At 41.9% G+C, this 14308-nt stretch overlaps 1 protein-coding gene across 6 annotated transcripts in view; it reads left to right on the forward strand.

The window, feature by feature from the left end:
• Window positions 1–14308, forward strand: part of LOC144499724 (putative ribonuclease ZC3H12C) — a 62774-nt gene that overhangs the window by 34906 nt on the left and 13560 nt on the right. For all 6 annotated transcript variants that reach the window (XM_078222069.1, XM_078222066.1, XM_078222068.1 and 3 more), the window contains 3 exons: window positions 6558–6697; window positions 11540–11774; window positions 11936–12042. In XM_078222069.1, coding sequence (XP_078078195.1) covers window positions 6558–6697; window positions 11540–11774; window positions 11936–12042 — 482 coding nt within the window. The remainder of the gene's footprint in view (window positions 1–6557; window positions 6698–11539; window positions 11775–11935; window positions 12043–14308) is intronic.

Genomic DNA, 14308 nt, shown 5'->3' on the forward strand with positions numbered 1-14308 from the left:
CTCCCGACCCACTGCTGTGGTGTTCCAGGGTTATGGGCAGCCTCCATCCTGAAATCTGGAGGCTGGCCGAGGCGTTGTTTGGATGAGTCCCAACATCTGCATGCCATGTTGTTCTGAATGTGTTTACACCGGTGTATTTCCCACCAGCATCATGGAGAGCCTGGTGTGAGGGTTTGGATCTTCAACTGCTTCTCATTAAGGGGATACAAATGAGGTTCACGCCAGCCTTTGGTGGGCACCAGTGGAAGATTGGTTGTAAACTCACATTGGAGTGGAACCGATTTCTGGGCCTCCAGCCATATTCTCCCACCATGCCTGCCATCGAACCTGTTGCCAGGGGCTTGGGAAAAATTCTGCCCTACATGTTTTTCTTTTGATCTAAGGTCATCTCTCACTACAGTACTAATGACATTCTTAATTAACAGAGCTAATCCACTACCTTTTCCTAGCTTCCTATCTTTTCAAAATGTCAGATACCCTTCAATATTCACCCTTGGTCACTGTGCAGCCATTTCTCTGTGATGGCTATCAGGTCATACATATTTATTTCTATCTGCTAACAGTCCATCCTTTTTGTTACAAATGATGTGCACAATTTGATACAGAGTCTTAACTTTGTCTTTTTACCATATGCAATATGTGGCCGTATCTACAATCTCTGGCCTTATCTATTGGTGCTGTCTTACTTTTGTACTCTGTTCCTTCCTGTTGCACTGTTCTTGTCTTTACCCAAATCACTACCCCGTTCTAGTACCTCTCATATGAATCCACTCCCCTGCCCCATTATTTAGTTTAAAGCCCTCTCTACTACCCTAGTTATATGACTCGCAAGAACACTGGTCCCAGCAGAGTTCAGGTGAAGTCCATTCCAACAGTACTGCTCCTATTTTCCCCAGTACTGGTACAAATGCCCCCTTGATTCAAAACCTATTTTTCCCACACCAGCCTTTGAGCCGTGCATTAGCTAATCATATTTACCCTTTACAATTTGCTTGTGTCTCAGGTCATACTCCAGAGATTATTGCCTTTCAGGTTTTCCTTTTTATTTGGCCCCTGGCTGCTCATAATCCCTAAGCAGAACCTCTCCCAATCCTACCAGTTTGGACAAGGACAGCTGGATTCTGCTCCAGCCCTGAGCAGATGTTCCAAACCCTGGCACTGGGCAGGGAAACTCTCTCCACTCACGTTGTTTTGTTTCTTAAAGACTTGATTAGTTGTAAGTATACGCATTCCAACCATTATTCATGTAAATTGAGTTTGTGTCTTTATATGCTCTGTTTGTGAACAGAATTCCCACTCACCTGAAGAAGGGGCTTGGAGCTCCAAAAGCTTGTGTGGCTTTTGCTACCAAATAAACCTGTTGGACTTTAACCTGGTGTTGTTAAACTTCTTACTGGGCAGAGAACACAGCTATCTGGACACACACTCAACTGTAGAGAACTATGTAATGCCCCTGACTCTACTGTACTACTACTGCATTCCTATTAACTCTTGCCACTTGAATGACTTCCTGTACCATTGTGCCATGGTCAGTTTGCTCATCCAGCCTGCAGCCCTGCTTTTATCCCCAGAAGCTGCAAGAACTTCAAACCTCTCTGCTGATCACACCTCCCCAGAGGTCTGTGTGCTTTTCAATTCTGGTGGCAAAGTCGTCAAAGAGGTTCACCTTGCTGTCTGTTGGGATCGGGTGAAGATTGTTTGGTGCTAATGTAAAATTCCTCTTTGGGCTCTTTTTGTAGCTTCCAGTGTTGGGGTGAATGCGCTGAGCATTGTAGCACAATTATTCTGGGCTAGAGTGAGCCGAAGGGTCATGAGACATTCTTTTATCCCGCAAGGGGCTCCACTGTATGGGCCTAGGACATTCTAACGCAATTTAACATTCAAAGATAAAATTTGACGCATGCATCAAAGCGGTAAGTTTAAGGAGCATCTCAATGGAGGAGAAAGGTGACGATGTTTATTGAGGGAATTTAAATGCTTAGGCCAAAACAACTGAAGACACAGCTCTGATGCTGAAGTGATGAAAATCAAGATGTGCAAGAGGCAAAATTGGAATGCAGAAATGTGAAGGGATGCAGAACTGGAGAGGCATGAAGGATGGGGGTGGAAATTTGAAAACTAGGATGAGAATTTTTAAAATTGAGTTAGGTCAATGAGCACAGGGGCGTTGGTGAATGGGATGTGCAATGAGTTGTGGGTAAGGCAGTTGAGGTAAGGATTATACATCTGCTCCAGACCAAAGTCCACTCGTGAAGAGAATTCATTGTGTGCTGGAAGTGGTTGCTTTACTTCCTGTATGATTTGCATTTTCTTTGTAAAATTAAGGATAGACTGATTCTTTCAGTCACACTTGAGAAGTGAGAGTGATTATCTAGAAGGAAGACAGAAGGCAAACAGATGCCCTTTTCTACAGTTGTGGTCATTTATGAACTGTTGTTTTCCAGTTGCAAGTTTAAAGTGCATACCTGGATGGAGAAAATGCTGGAAAGGAATAGTTGAAACCAGAGATATAAAGAGCCTTGCAAAGGGAGTTTGAGGAATTGAATGGATTTAAAAGCAGTAATTATATGTGGCGATTTCAGAAATATTTCCAATGGCTTGTGCTAGTTAGGCCACTTGGGGAGAAGCAGATCAAATGCCTAAAGCATAGTATAAAAGAAAGTGTGAAGGGGAAGATTTTAAATTATTATGGCTACAGGATGGAATCAGGGATAGCTCAACAATTTTATATCATAACCTCTGTCCCTATTTTGATTTTTGTGTTTTTTTGCTGCTTTGGTTTTTATTTTGTTTCTTTCTTAATGCCTTTACTTTGCATTCAAATGGTTGCTAACCAGCTGTTCACACCTCATCCAGACACATCTTTTGTTTCTTTTCTTTACCCATTACCACTCCCTTTGGCTTTTGAACCATGCAACCCTTTGCCATTTAATTTCTCCTGCCTTCCACCCTATCAAGACCTTCTCTTTTGTTCCCCTCTACCCAACGCGTCTCGTTCTCCTTCACTTGTTCAACATCAATTACATTTTCTAACTTTCCTCAGTTCTGATAAAAGGCCACAGACTTGAAACATTAACTTTGTTTTTCTCTGTCAGATGTTGTCTGACCTGTTGAGATTTTTCAGCATTTTTTGCTTTTATTTCAGGAACGAGAAAACCCTACATACAGTTTGGCTTTCTGAACCAATGAAACAATGCGATCACCACAGAGGGATTGAATAGAGTAGGAATAAGAGATTGAGTATTTGGAAAAATGAGATGAAACGTCTGGGGTGGGGGATGCCTACAATTATAGGGCAAATAGGAAAGCTTATGAATAGGAAAAGGGTTATAATAGAAATAAAAAGAAATTGGGATTGCAGTGTTTAATAAGATTGTGAAAGTATTATAAATAGGGAGTTATGGTACAAATTTAGAGACACATGAGGTAACTCTGGAAATTAAACATAAAAAATGGTAGCAGGAGTAGGCCACTCAGTTCTTCAAGCATGCTCTGGCATTCAATATGATCGTGGCTAATCCTATATCTCAATGCTATATTCCCACGTTCTCTCCATACCCCTTGATGCCATTAAAATCTTTTTTTAAAATTTCTCTTTCATGAATACATTCAATGACTTGGCCTCTACAGCCTTCTGTGGCAGAGAATTCCACAAGTTTATCACCCTTTTGAGTGAAGAAACTTTTCTTTATCTCAGTCCTAAATGGTCTACCCCATAAACTGAGACTGTGTCCCCTAGTTCTAGATTCCCTAACCAGGGAAAACATCTTCCCTGCATCTGGTCAGTCCAGCCCTGTTAGAATTTTATACATTTCAATCAGGTCTCCTCTCTTTCCAAACTCTAGGCCCATCGAACCAATTTCTCCTCCGAGGACAGTCCCGCCGATCCCAGTATCTGCCTAGTGAGCCTCCTCTGCACTCCCTCTATGGCAAATATCCTTTTATTAGGTAGGGAGAACAAAACTGCATGTAATACTCCAGGTGTGGTCTTATCAAGGCCCTGTATAACTTGCAATGAAGACAAATACACCCTTTGCCCTCCTAATTTCTTGCTACATCTGCCTCTCCACTTTCATTAGCTGGTACATGGAGACCCAGATCCCTTTGTCCACACTTCCCAATATATCACCTTTAAATAATACTCTCCCTTTCTGCTTTTCACACTGAAGTGTATAATTTTCCATATAAAGGCAAAATACTGCGGATGCTGGAATCTGAAACAAAATTGGAAAATCTCACCAGGTCTGACAGCATCTCTGGAGAGAGAATAGAGCCAATGTCTCAAGTCAGGATGACCCCAAAGGTTCATATGTTGTGGGACACTGACGGTGCTTTTCTGGCCAGGATTTTGACCCAGTGACAGTGAAGGAATGGCAATATAGTTCCAAGTTAGGATGCTGTGTGACTTGGAAGGGAACTTGTAGGTGATGGTGTTCCCATGCATCGGCTGCCCTTGTCCTTCTAGGTGGTAGAGGTCACAGGCTTGGAAAGTGCTGACAGACTGATTCAGTATCTGAGGAGTGGCAAATAGTGCTGTACACTTGTGCAATCATCCCTACTTCTGACCTTATGATGGAGGAAAGGTCATTGATGAAACAGTTGAACATGGTTGGGACTAGAACAATACCCTGAGGAACTCCTGAAATGATGTCCTAAGACTGCAATGATTGACTTCTAACAACCCCAACCCATCTTCCTTTGTGCTCAAAATGACTCCAACCAGTGGAGAGTTTTCCCCCCAATTCCCACTGAGTTCACTTTTGCCGCACTCAGTAAAATGCTTCCTTGATGTCAAAGGCAGTCACTCTCCCCTTTTTTTCTTGTGTTTGGTTCTTTTGTCCATGTTTCAACCAAGGCTGTAATGAGGTCAGGAGTTGAATGGCAGAACCCAAACTGAGCATTGGTAGGCAGGTTTTTGCTGTGCAAGTGCTGCTTGATAACACTGTCAACAACACTTTCCATCACTTTTCTCATGATTTGAAAATGGACCAATGGGGCAGTAATTGGCAGGGTTAGCTTTGTCCTGCTTTTTGTAAACAGGACAGACCTATAGCAACTTTCTACATTGCCAGGTAAATGCCAGTGTTGTACTGGAGTAGCTTGGCTAAGGGTGCAGCATGTCCTAGAGCCCAAGTCTTCAGTACTATTAGTTATAATTTAATTGGTTGGCAGAAATGACAGATGAAACAGCTGACTACCCCTGTGATGGGTATTTGAATATCGGATGAATGCAGGTTAAATATATTGCTATTAGGGGGAAAATAATAGAATTCCATGACTAAAGTTGAGTTTAAAAAGAAGCAAATGATAGCGAAGTATTCAGTATATAGATACAAGTCTGCATCAGTGTTTATCGCTGAGAGCAAATAGTTCTTATCACATTTGCCCATCTCTTAACATGTTCCTTCATCCATCAAATCTAATGTTGAATGTTGATAAGTCTGTCTAAACCATAAACACTAGAAGTGAATTCCACAGCCTGAGTTTTGCATAAAGATGTTTCCTTTGTTCTAAATCTTCATTTCTTATTGAATTGTCCTCTTCTATCAACCCAGTTCCATCCTTTCATAATTTTAGTGCTTCTATCATATTGGCCCATAATCTACATTATTCTTTTTGAAGTTTTCATATTTTTATTTAATTGCAGACAACATCTGAGTGAATCTGTGCTATACCATCATAGAATCCCTACAATGCAGAAGGAGGCCATTCAGCCCATCAAGTCTGCACTGACTACACTCCCAGTCAGCCTCTATCCTCACAACCCTGTGTATTTCCCCTGCTGGACCCCCTGACACTAAGGGACAATTTACCATGGCTAATCAACCTGACCCACCATCACATGCTTCAATCTTTCACAGAGTCCTAACTGAAGCCTAATAAGTTATTATTACCACTTGACTTTTATAATCTACATCACTTATGATAAAACCTAGATTTCACCCATCTCTTTTTACAACCTCATCAAGCTGTGATACTGCCTTTTAATGTTCAAAGGAATACTTAAACAAATTGGGTATTTTCTCACTGGAACTCAAAGATTGAGCGGCAAAATTATGAAAAGTCTTCAGGATAACTAGTGAATGATTGTTTGGCTTTTTGTTCGATCAGTAACTCGGGATATGGACTGAACTATCATTCGGAAAATGATGGGAAATATTAGAAATGGTTTTGGAACATGCTTTGCAATGCTTATTGAGACAGATACTAAGATAATTGGGAGATGAGAATAAAAGGGTCGAGAAATGGGATTAGGCTAGTTGATTTGAAGAACAAGCACCGACACAAGTGTAATGAATCAAATAGCAACCTTCTATGCTGTATTTTTTTTTCACTTTTGTCCTTGGGTCTTAGTATCTTAAATTTGAATTCCATAATGAAACCTGTTCGTTTACCTGTCTTTATTTCTCTTCTGCACTAAAATTTGAGGATACATTGGTGCTTTTTGACTAATATTTTAACAATTCATTTTTTCTGGTATTGCCCCAATTGTTGCTTTTTAGTGTTTACTAGAAAAAGATGAATATATGGGTTTAAAATGCATTATTTTTTTGCAGTCATGGCAATAAGGAAGTATTCTCCTGTCGAGGGATAAAGTTAGCAGTGGACTGGTTTTTGGAAAGAAGCCATAAAGATATTACTGTGTTTGTGCCTGCCTGGAGGAAGGAACAATCAAGACCTGATGCCCTCATCACGGGTAACCTGTAGCAATTACTCAGTTGGTTTGAATTGGTAAATAAATTAAGTATTGCCAGTGATGTTGCTGTTGATGGACTGGCATAGACCCCAGTTTCATTTTTTAGACTTGAAGTTTAAATAATTCTCTTGTATAAATTTAATTTTTGGGACTTTAGTATTGTAATGTGGTGAGACAAAATCTTGAAAATAAATTTAGATTAATAGAACAAAGAACAGTACAGCACAGGAAACAGGCCCTTCGGCCCTCCAAGCCTGTGCCGCTCCTTGGTCCAACTAGACCAATCGTTTGTATCCCTCCATTCCCAGGCTGCTCATGTGACTATCCAGGTAAGTCTTAAACGATGTCAGCGTGCCTGCCTCCAGCACCCTACTTGGCAGCGCATTCCAGGCCCCCACCACCCTCTGTGTAAAAAACATCCCTCTAATATCTGAGTTATACTTCGCCCCTCTCACCTTGAGCCCGTGACCCCTCGTGAACGTCACTTCTGATCTGGGAAAAAGCTTCCCACCGTTCACCCTATCTATCCCCTTCATAATCTTGTACACCGCTATTAGATCTCCCCTCATTTTCCGTCTTTCCAGGGAGAACAACCCCAGTTTACCCAATCTCTCCTCATAGCTAAGACCCTCCATACCAGGCAACATCCTGGTAAACTCTCTCTAACGCCTCCACGTCCTTCTGGTAGTGTGGCGACCAGAACTGGATGCAGTACTCCAAATGTGGCCTAACCAGCGTTCTATACAGCTGCATCATCAGACTCCAGCTTTTATACTCTATACCCCGTCCTATAAAGGCAAGCATACCATATGCCTTCTTCACCACCTTCTCCACCTGTGTTGCCACCTTCAAGGATTTGTGGACTTGCACACCTAGGTCCCTCTGTGTTTCTATACTCCTGATGACTCTGCCATTTATTGTATAACTCCTCCCTACATTATTTCTTCCAAAATGCATCACTTCGCATTTATCCGGATTAAACTCCATCTGCCACCTCTCCTGCTCTGTTATAAACACATTAGTGATCTTGCTATAAAATATAATGCACTTGATCTATTAAACGAATTGTGAATATTACACAGGATAAATAATACTGTTGATACAATCTACAAAGCAGATTTCCAGAAGATAGCAAAGTAGTTTAAGCTTCTAAAAACTCTACCCATAAAGTAACTCTTCTATTCTGATATAAATTGGGTTGGTTGGGCTGCAAATTGTTTTTCATACATCTTCTGAATCAGCATTACTGCAGCACCAGGTTTATATACACTTTTATGTTGACTAGTGATGTTTAAGGCATATAAATTAACACTTCAGTATGTCTGAGGAAAGCATTGAGGCTCTGAGGGATGATGAGAGTGGATCTTGAACCTGGGCTTTGGATTTTTAAATTTAACTTGAGTGCCAAGGTTAGCATATTCCCAGATAATGGGGACGAGTCTCTAGTCCCGCACGCTCATGCGCAGATCCCGTTGAGGCCGGAGAATTGCAGGAGAGAGGCCATAGCACCTTCAGCACATAAATAGCTGAGGCTCAAACATTTATCCGTACAATATTGCATTAATTAAAAGCTGCCAATCCCAAAGTGACATTGTTTTCTGGCACTTAACAAACCTTCAATCTATGCTAATATAGTATGCCAATCCCATGAGTCCTAATTTTGTATAACAATTCTTGTGTGCTTCAATCAATGCTTTTTGAAAATCCAAATACACTGTATCCAACTGTTTTTCCCCTTATCCACCCTACAAGTTATAGCCACAAAGATCTCTAAGAGATTTGCACTCACCTTTTTGTCCATGGGAGGTCGTGTCTCACAAACTTGATTGATTCTTTGAGGAAGTGACAAAAAAATTGACCAGGGCAGGGCAGTGGATGTTGTATACATGGACTTTAGAAAAGCCTTCAATAAGGTTCCTCATGGCAAGTTGATGCAGAAGGTGAAGTCATATGGGATCCGAGGTGAGCTAGTAAGGTGGATACAAAACTGGCTTTGGCATAGAAAGCAGAAAGTAGCAGTGGAAGGATACTTTTCTAACTGGAGGTCTGTGACAAGCTGTGTTCCACAAGGATCAGTGCTGGGACCTTTGTTTGTAATATATATAAATGATTTGGAGGAAAATGTAAGTGTTCTGATTAGTAAATTTGCAGATGATACAAAAATTGGGGGAGTAGCAGATAGTGAGGAGGATTGTCAGAGCATATAGCAGGATATAAATAAAAAATGTATATATTAGTCACAAATAGGCTTACATTAACACTGCAATGAAGTTACTGTGAAAATCCCCTAGTTGCCACACGCCAGCACCTGTTCAGTTACACTGAGGGAGAATTTAGCATGGCCAATGCGCCTAACTAGCATGTCTTTCGGACTGAGGGGAAATCGGAGCACCTGGAGGAAATCCAGACAGACACGGGGAGAACGTGCAGACTCCACACAGACAGTGACCCAAGCCGGGAATCGAACCCGGCTCCCTGGCGCTGTGAGGTAGCAGTGCTAACCATTGTGCCACCATGCCGCCCCAAAATCAGCTGGAGACCTGGGCCAAAAGATGGCAGATGGAATTTAACCCGGACAAATGTGAGGTGATGCGATTTGGAAGGCCTACTGCAGAAGGAAAGTATACAGTAAATGGTAGAGCCCTTAGAAATATCAGCATACAGAGGGATTTATGCGTGCAGATCCATAGTTCCCTGAAGGTGGCAACTCCAGTGGACAAGGTGGTCAAGAAGGCATATGGCATGCTGGCCTTCGTCACGCGGGCGTTGAGTATAGGAATTGGAAAATCGTGTTGCCACTGTATAAGACTTTGATTAGGCCGCATTTGGAGTATTGTGTACAATTCTGGTCACCACACTACCGGAAGGATGTTGATGCATTGGAAATATGCACCTAGGCTGACATTGAAGTGAATTTAATAACTCAGAGGAATATTGGTTTAAGTCTTCTACAATAAACCTGGGAAACTAAATAATAGAGTGGATAGTCAAGAGTCTTTTTCCTAGGGTCGAAGGGACAATTACTTGGGGGCATAGGTTGAAAATGAGAGGGGAAAAGTTTAAAAAGAGATGTAAGGGGCAGGTTTTTCACAGAGGGTGGTGAATGCCTGGAACGTGCTGCCGGAGGAGGTGGTGGGAGCAGATTCTATAACACCATTCAAGAGGCATCTGGATAGATACATGAATAAGCAGGGAACAGAAGGATATGGACCATGTAGAGGCAAGAAAATATTAGATTAGAGAGGCATCTGTGTCGGCACAGACTTGGTGGGCTGAAGGACCTGTTCCTGTGCTGTACTGGGTTCTTTGTTCTTATCCACATTGCCCCTTACATCTCTTTTAAAATTTTTCCCCCCTCACTTTCAACCTATGCCCCATCCATGTCGACGGCACCTAATTTTTCCGGTGTCTGGTTGCCATGAAATAGATTCTAACATTTTCCCCGCTACTGAATCTAAGCCAAATCGGCCTATGATTCTGTTTTCTCTCTCCCTTCTTTCTTGAATAGCACGATTACCACCAGCTTTGCAAGAGCAATTAGAGATGGGCAACAAAATTACTGGTTTAGTCAGTGATGCCCATGTCCTGTGAAAGAAATTTTAAAAATTAAGTTTACTACCTTTCAAATGCTAGGGAATTTTGGAAGATCAAAACCACTGCATCCATTATTTCTGTAGCCTCTCTCTCTATAATATTATCTAGTAACTTCCTTTTTTAAAAAATCATGGTTGGAACACTTGTCCCATTGCATATTCATCAGGGGGAAGTCCTTTTGACCTAACTTCCCATCTCTTTTCCTTCCTCCCCCACAAATAACTTGCACCTAGGCTGACATTGAAGTGAATTTAATAACTCAGAAGAATATTGGTTTAAGTCTTCTACAATAAACCTGGGAAACTAAATAATGATGTGGAGATGCCGGTGTTGGACTGGGGTAAACACAGTAAGAAGTCTCACAACACCAGGTTAAAGTCCAACAGATTTATTTGGTAGCAAAAGCCACTAGCTTTCGGAGCGCTGCTCCTTCGTCAGGTAAGTGGAAGTTCTGTTCACAAACAGGGCATATAAAGACACAAACTCAATTTACAAAATAATGGTTGGAATGCGAGTCTTTACAGGTAATCAAGTCTTAAAGGTACAGACAATGTGAGTGGAGAGAGCTTTAAGCACAGGTTAAAGAGATGTGTATTGTCTCCAGCCAGGACAGTTAGTGAGATTTTGCAAGCCCAGGCAAGTCGTGGGGGTTACAGATAGTGTGACATGAACCCAAGATCCTGGTTGAGGCAGTCCTCATGTGGAGGCGGCCTTCACGACACACGACAACGCAGAGTCGCTGAGCAGAGACTGATGGCCAAGTTCCGCACACATGAGGACGGCCTCAACCGGGATCTTGGGTTCATGTCACACTATCTGTAACCTCCAGGACTTGCCTGGGTTTGCAAAATCTCACTAACTGTCCCGTCTGGAGACAATACACATCTCTTTAACCTGTGCTTAACGCTCTTCACTCACATTGATGTACCTTTAAGACTTGATTACCTGTAAAGACTCTCATTCCAACCATTATTTTGCAAATTGAGTTGATGTCTTTATATGCCCTCTTTGTGAACAGAACTTCCACTTACCTGATGAAGGAGCAGCGCTCCGAAAGCTAGTGGCTTTTGCTACCAAATAAACCTGTTGGACTTTAACCTGGTGTTGTGAGACTTTAAACTAAATGATGCCAAAAGTTCATGACTATCAAAATCATAAATTATGCTCTGAAGCTAGAAATTGTATTTCCGAAATCTAAATCGCAATATAGCAATTTATTAAATGCAAAACAATTTTTTATTTTCGCAGATCAAGAAATCCTGCGCAAGTTGGAAAAGGATAAAATCCTCGTGTTCACACCATCCCGGCGTGTGCAAGGGAGAAGAGTGGTTTGCTATGACGATCGTTTCATAGTGAAATTGGCTTACGAATCAGATGGCATTATTGTGTCAAATGATAACTATAGGGATTTGCAGAATGAAAAGCCAGAATGGAAAAAATTCATAGATGAAAGATTACTTATGTATTCTTTTGTTAATGACAAGTAAGTAATCAGATTTTGCCACATTGTGTTTTGCCGTTAAATTCAATCTAGAAGCTATTTTGTTGGTGGTCATCCAAATCATTACTGAGTGCCTGGTAATAATGCATATCAATTAATTGTGTTGTGTATATAGTATTCATGTACTTTCTGTTTAATTTCAGATTCATGCCACCTGATGATCCTCTGGGTCGCCATGGGCCTAGCTTGGATAACTTTCTGAGGAAGCGGCCTGTCATGCCAGAACATAAGAAGCAGCCATGTCCATATGGTAAATTGATTTTCAAATACAATAACTATTTATGCTACTTTCAAAATTCAGCTGCACCAAGGCATTTGTGTAGCATTCTCCAAAGTAGAAACTAATTGTGCACTTTGATGTGAAGAGCCTTGGCTGTAAGGAAAACGACAAGTCTTTTATACATTAGGGTGTATAAATACTGTCACTAATCACAGGATATTTATCAGTTCGATCTTGTTTTTCAAATGAGCATGAAGACAACAGATGTATAGAATATGTACGTGCTGTCATAACATTTCAGTTAGCCAACATGGCAAAAAAAAAATTGCAGCTACCTTGGGGGTTTGGATTTCTGTATATTCTACAAATGGGGTGGAATGTAATTCAAGAGACAGGGATCTTGCCTGCCAGATGGAGTTCAGGCAAGTGCCCCATATCACCTCCAATGGGGAAGGCCTGCTGCTGGGCAGTTAACTGCCTGATGAGCAGTTAACCTTGTGGGCCTTCCCCAGGATTTAGGACCCCAGGGTTGTTTTTTCATGGGATGTGAGTGTCATTGGTAAGACCAGCATTTGTTGCCCATCCTGAATTGCTTCTGAACTGAGTGGTTTGCTTTACCATCTCAGAGGACAGTTCAGAGTCAACCACATGGCTATGGGTTCCGAGTCACATGTAGGTCAGACCAGGTAATGTTGGCAGATTTCCTTCCTTAATGGATATTAGTGAACCAGACGAGTTTTTTTTAATGACAATCGGTGATTGTTTCATGGCTTTCATTACTGAAACTAGCTTTCCATTCCAGATTTGTTATTAACCGAATTCCAATTCCACCAGCTGCTGTGGTGGGATTTGAACCCCGAACCTCCGAGGATTAGCCTGGGCTTCTGGGTTACTATTCCAGTGATGTTAACACTATGCCACCATCTCCCCTAAGTCCTGCAGAGAACTTCCAGCCAATCACAGGCCAGCAGCTCTCCATTGCTGCCAGTCCCATCAGGAGCATTGGCAGCTGCTGGCAATGCACAAGGCCACAAATGAGTGAGCTAAGGATGAGTGTTGTGGTAGGGGGGTCTATGACTTGGGGGATGTTGGATAAAAGGCTATGGTGGCTGACTCTTAACAGCAACCCCCCCCCCCCCCCCCCCCCCAATCCCATTGCTGGGTCCTGCAATCCGAAGAGTGCCTTTGAAGTAGACTATTCTCATGGTAGGTTTGCTTTTCAGGTTTCCCATGCAGCACCTTCTCCCACTTATGAATACCAGTGGCAGCGGGATGAGGCCCTTAAGTGGGCATTAATTGCTCTGGAGGGTCACTGTACAGTGATCAGGATTGAACATCCAAGCCAGCATCTCCAATGATAATTCTTCCGTGAGGGATGCTGATACCAGTTACATCAGCCACACCACTTCCAGTTAACTTAACACAAACATCAGGATGATATTTTCCGGCTTTTCTCACTGGTGAGATCTTCTGGTCCCGCCAATAGCAAACCTCTACCATGGGTTTCCTGGGAAACCCCTTAGACAGCGGCAGGATCAGAGGATCCTGCCACCAACCAATAGCAGGCTGCCTCTGCTGCTGTGAAACATGTCATGTGCTGCACAAAAATTGATCACTGTTAATTTATATTGATCAGGAGAAATGACTTAATGTACACTGAGCAACAAGTTTTCCCAGTACTGAACTGTAGAATACTTTATACCTGCAGTAATAATGCATGTTTCTGTGCATATGTCCTTCTACATCCATGACTTGGATTGCATTGCTAATTAGATCTGCCCTGATGAATGCTATCAAAAAATGGATAAAACCAAAATAGGCAATAAATTGAAGCCCTGTAGAGGAGCAATTGACCAGGTATTAATCTAATTATCAGTCAAATAATATGCAAACTGATGTTTCATTGTCATCATGTCACATGATTCAGTTTTTGTTTTTTTACATTTTGATTTGATATTGTCACATGTATTAACATATAGTGAAAAGTATTGTTTCTTGCGCGCTATACAGACAAAGCATACCATTCATAGAGAAAGAAACAAGAGAGTGCAGAATGTAGTGTTACAATCATAGCTAGGGTGTAGATGAGGATCAGCTTAATGCAAGGTAAGTCCATTCAAAAATCTGACAGCAGCAGGGAAGAAGCTGTTCTTGAGTCGGTTGGTACGTGGCCTCAGACTTCTGTATCTTTTTCCCAACGAAAGAAGGTGGAAGAGAGAATGTCCGGGGTGCATGGGGTCCTTAGTTATGCTGGCTGCTTTGCTGAGGCAGCGGCAAGTGTAGACAGCGTCAATGG

The sequence above is a fragment of the Mustelus asterias genome, chromosome 10, assembly GCF_964213995.1.
Source record: "Mustelus asterias chromosome 10, sMusAst1.hap1.1, whole genome shotgun sequence".
NCBI classification, from domain to species: Eukaryota; Metazoa; Chordata; class Chondrichthyes; order Carcharhiniformes; family Triakidae; genus Mustelus; species Mustelus asterias.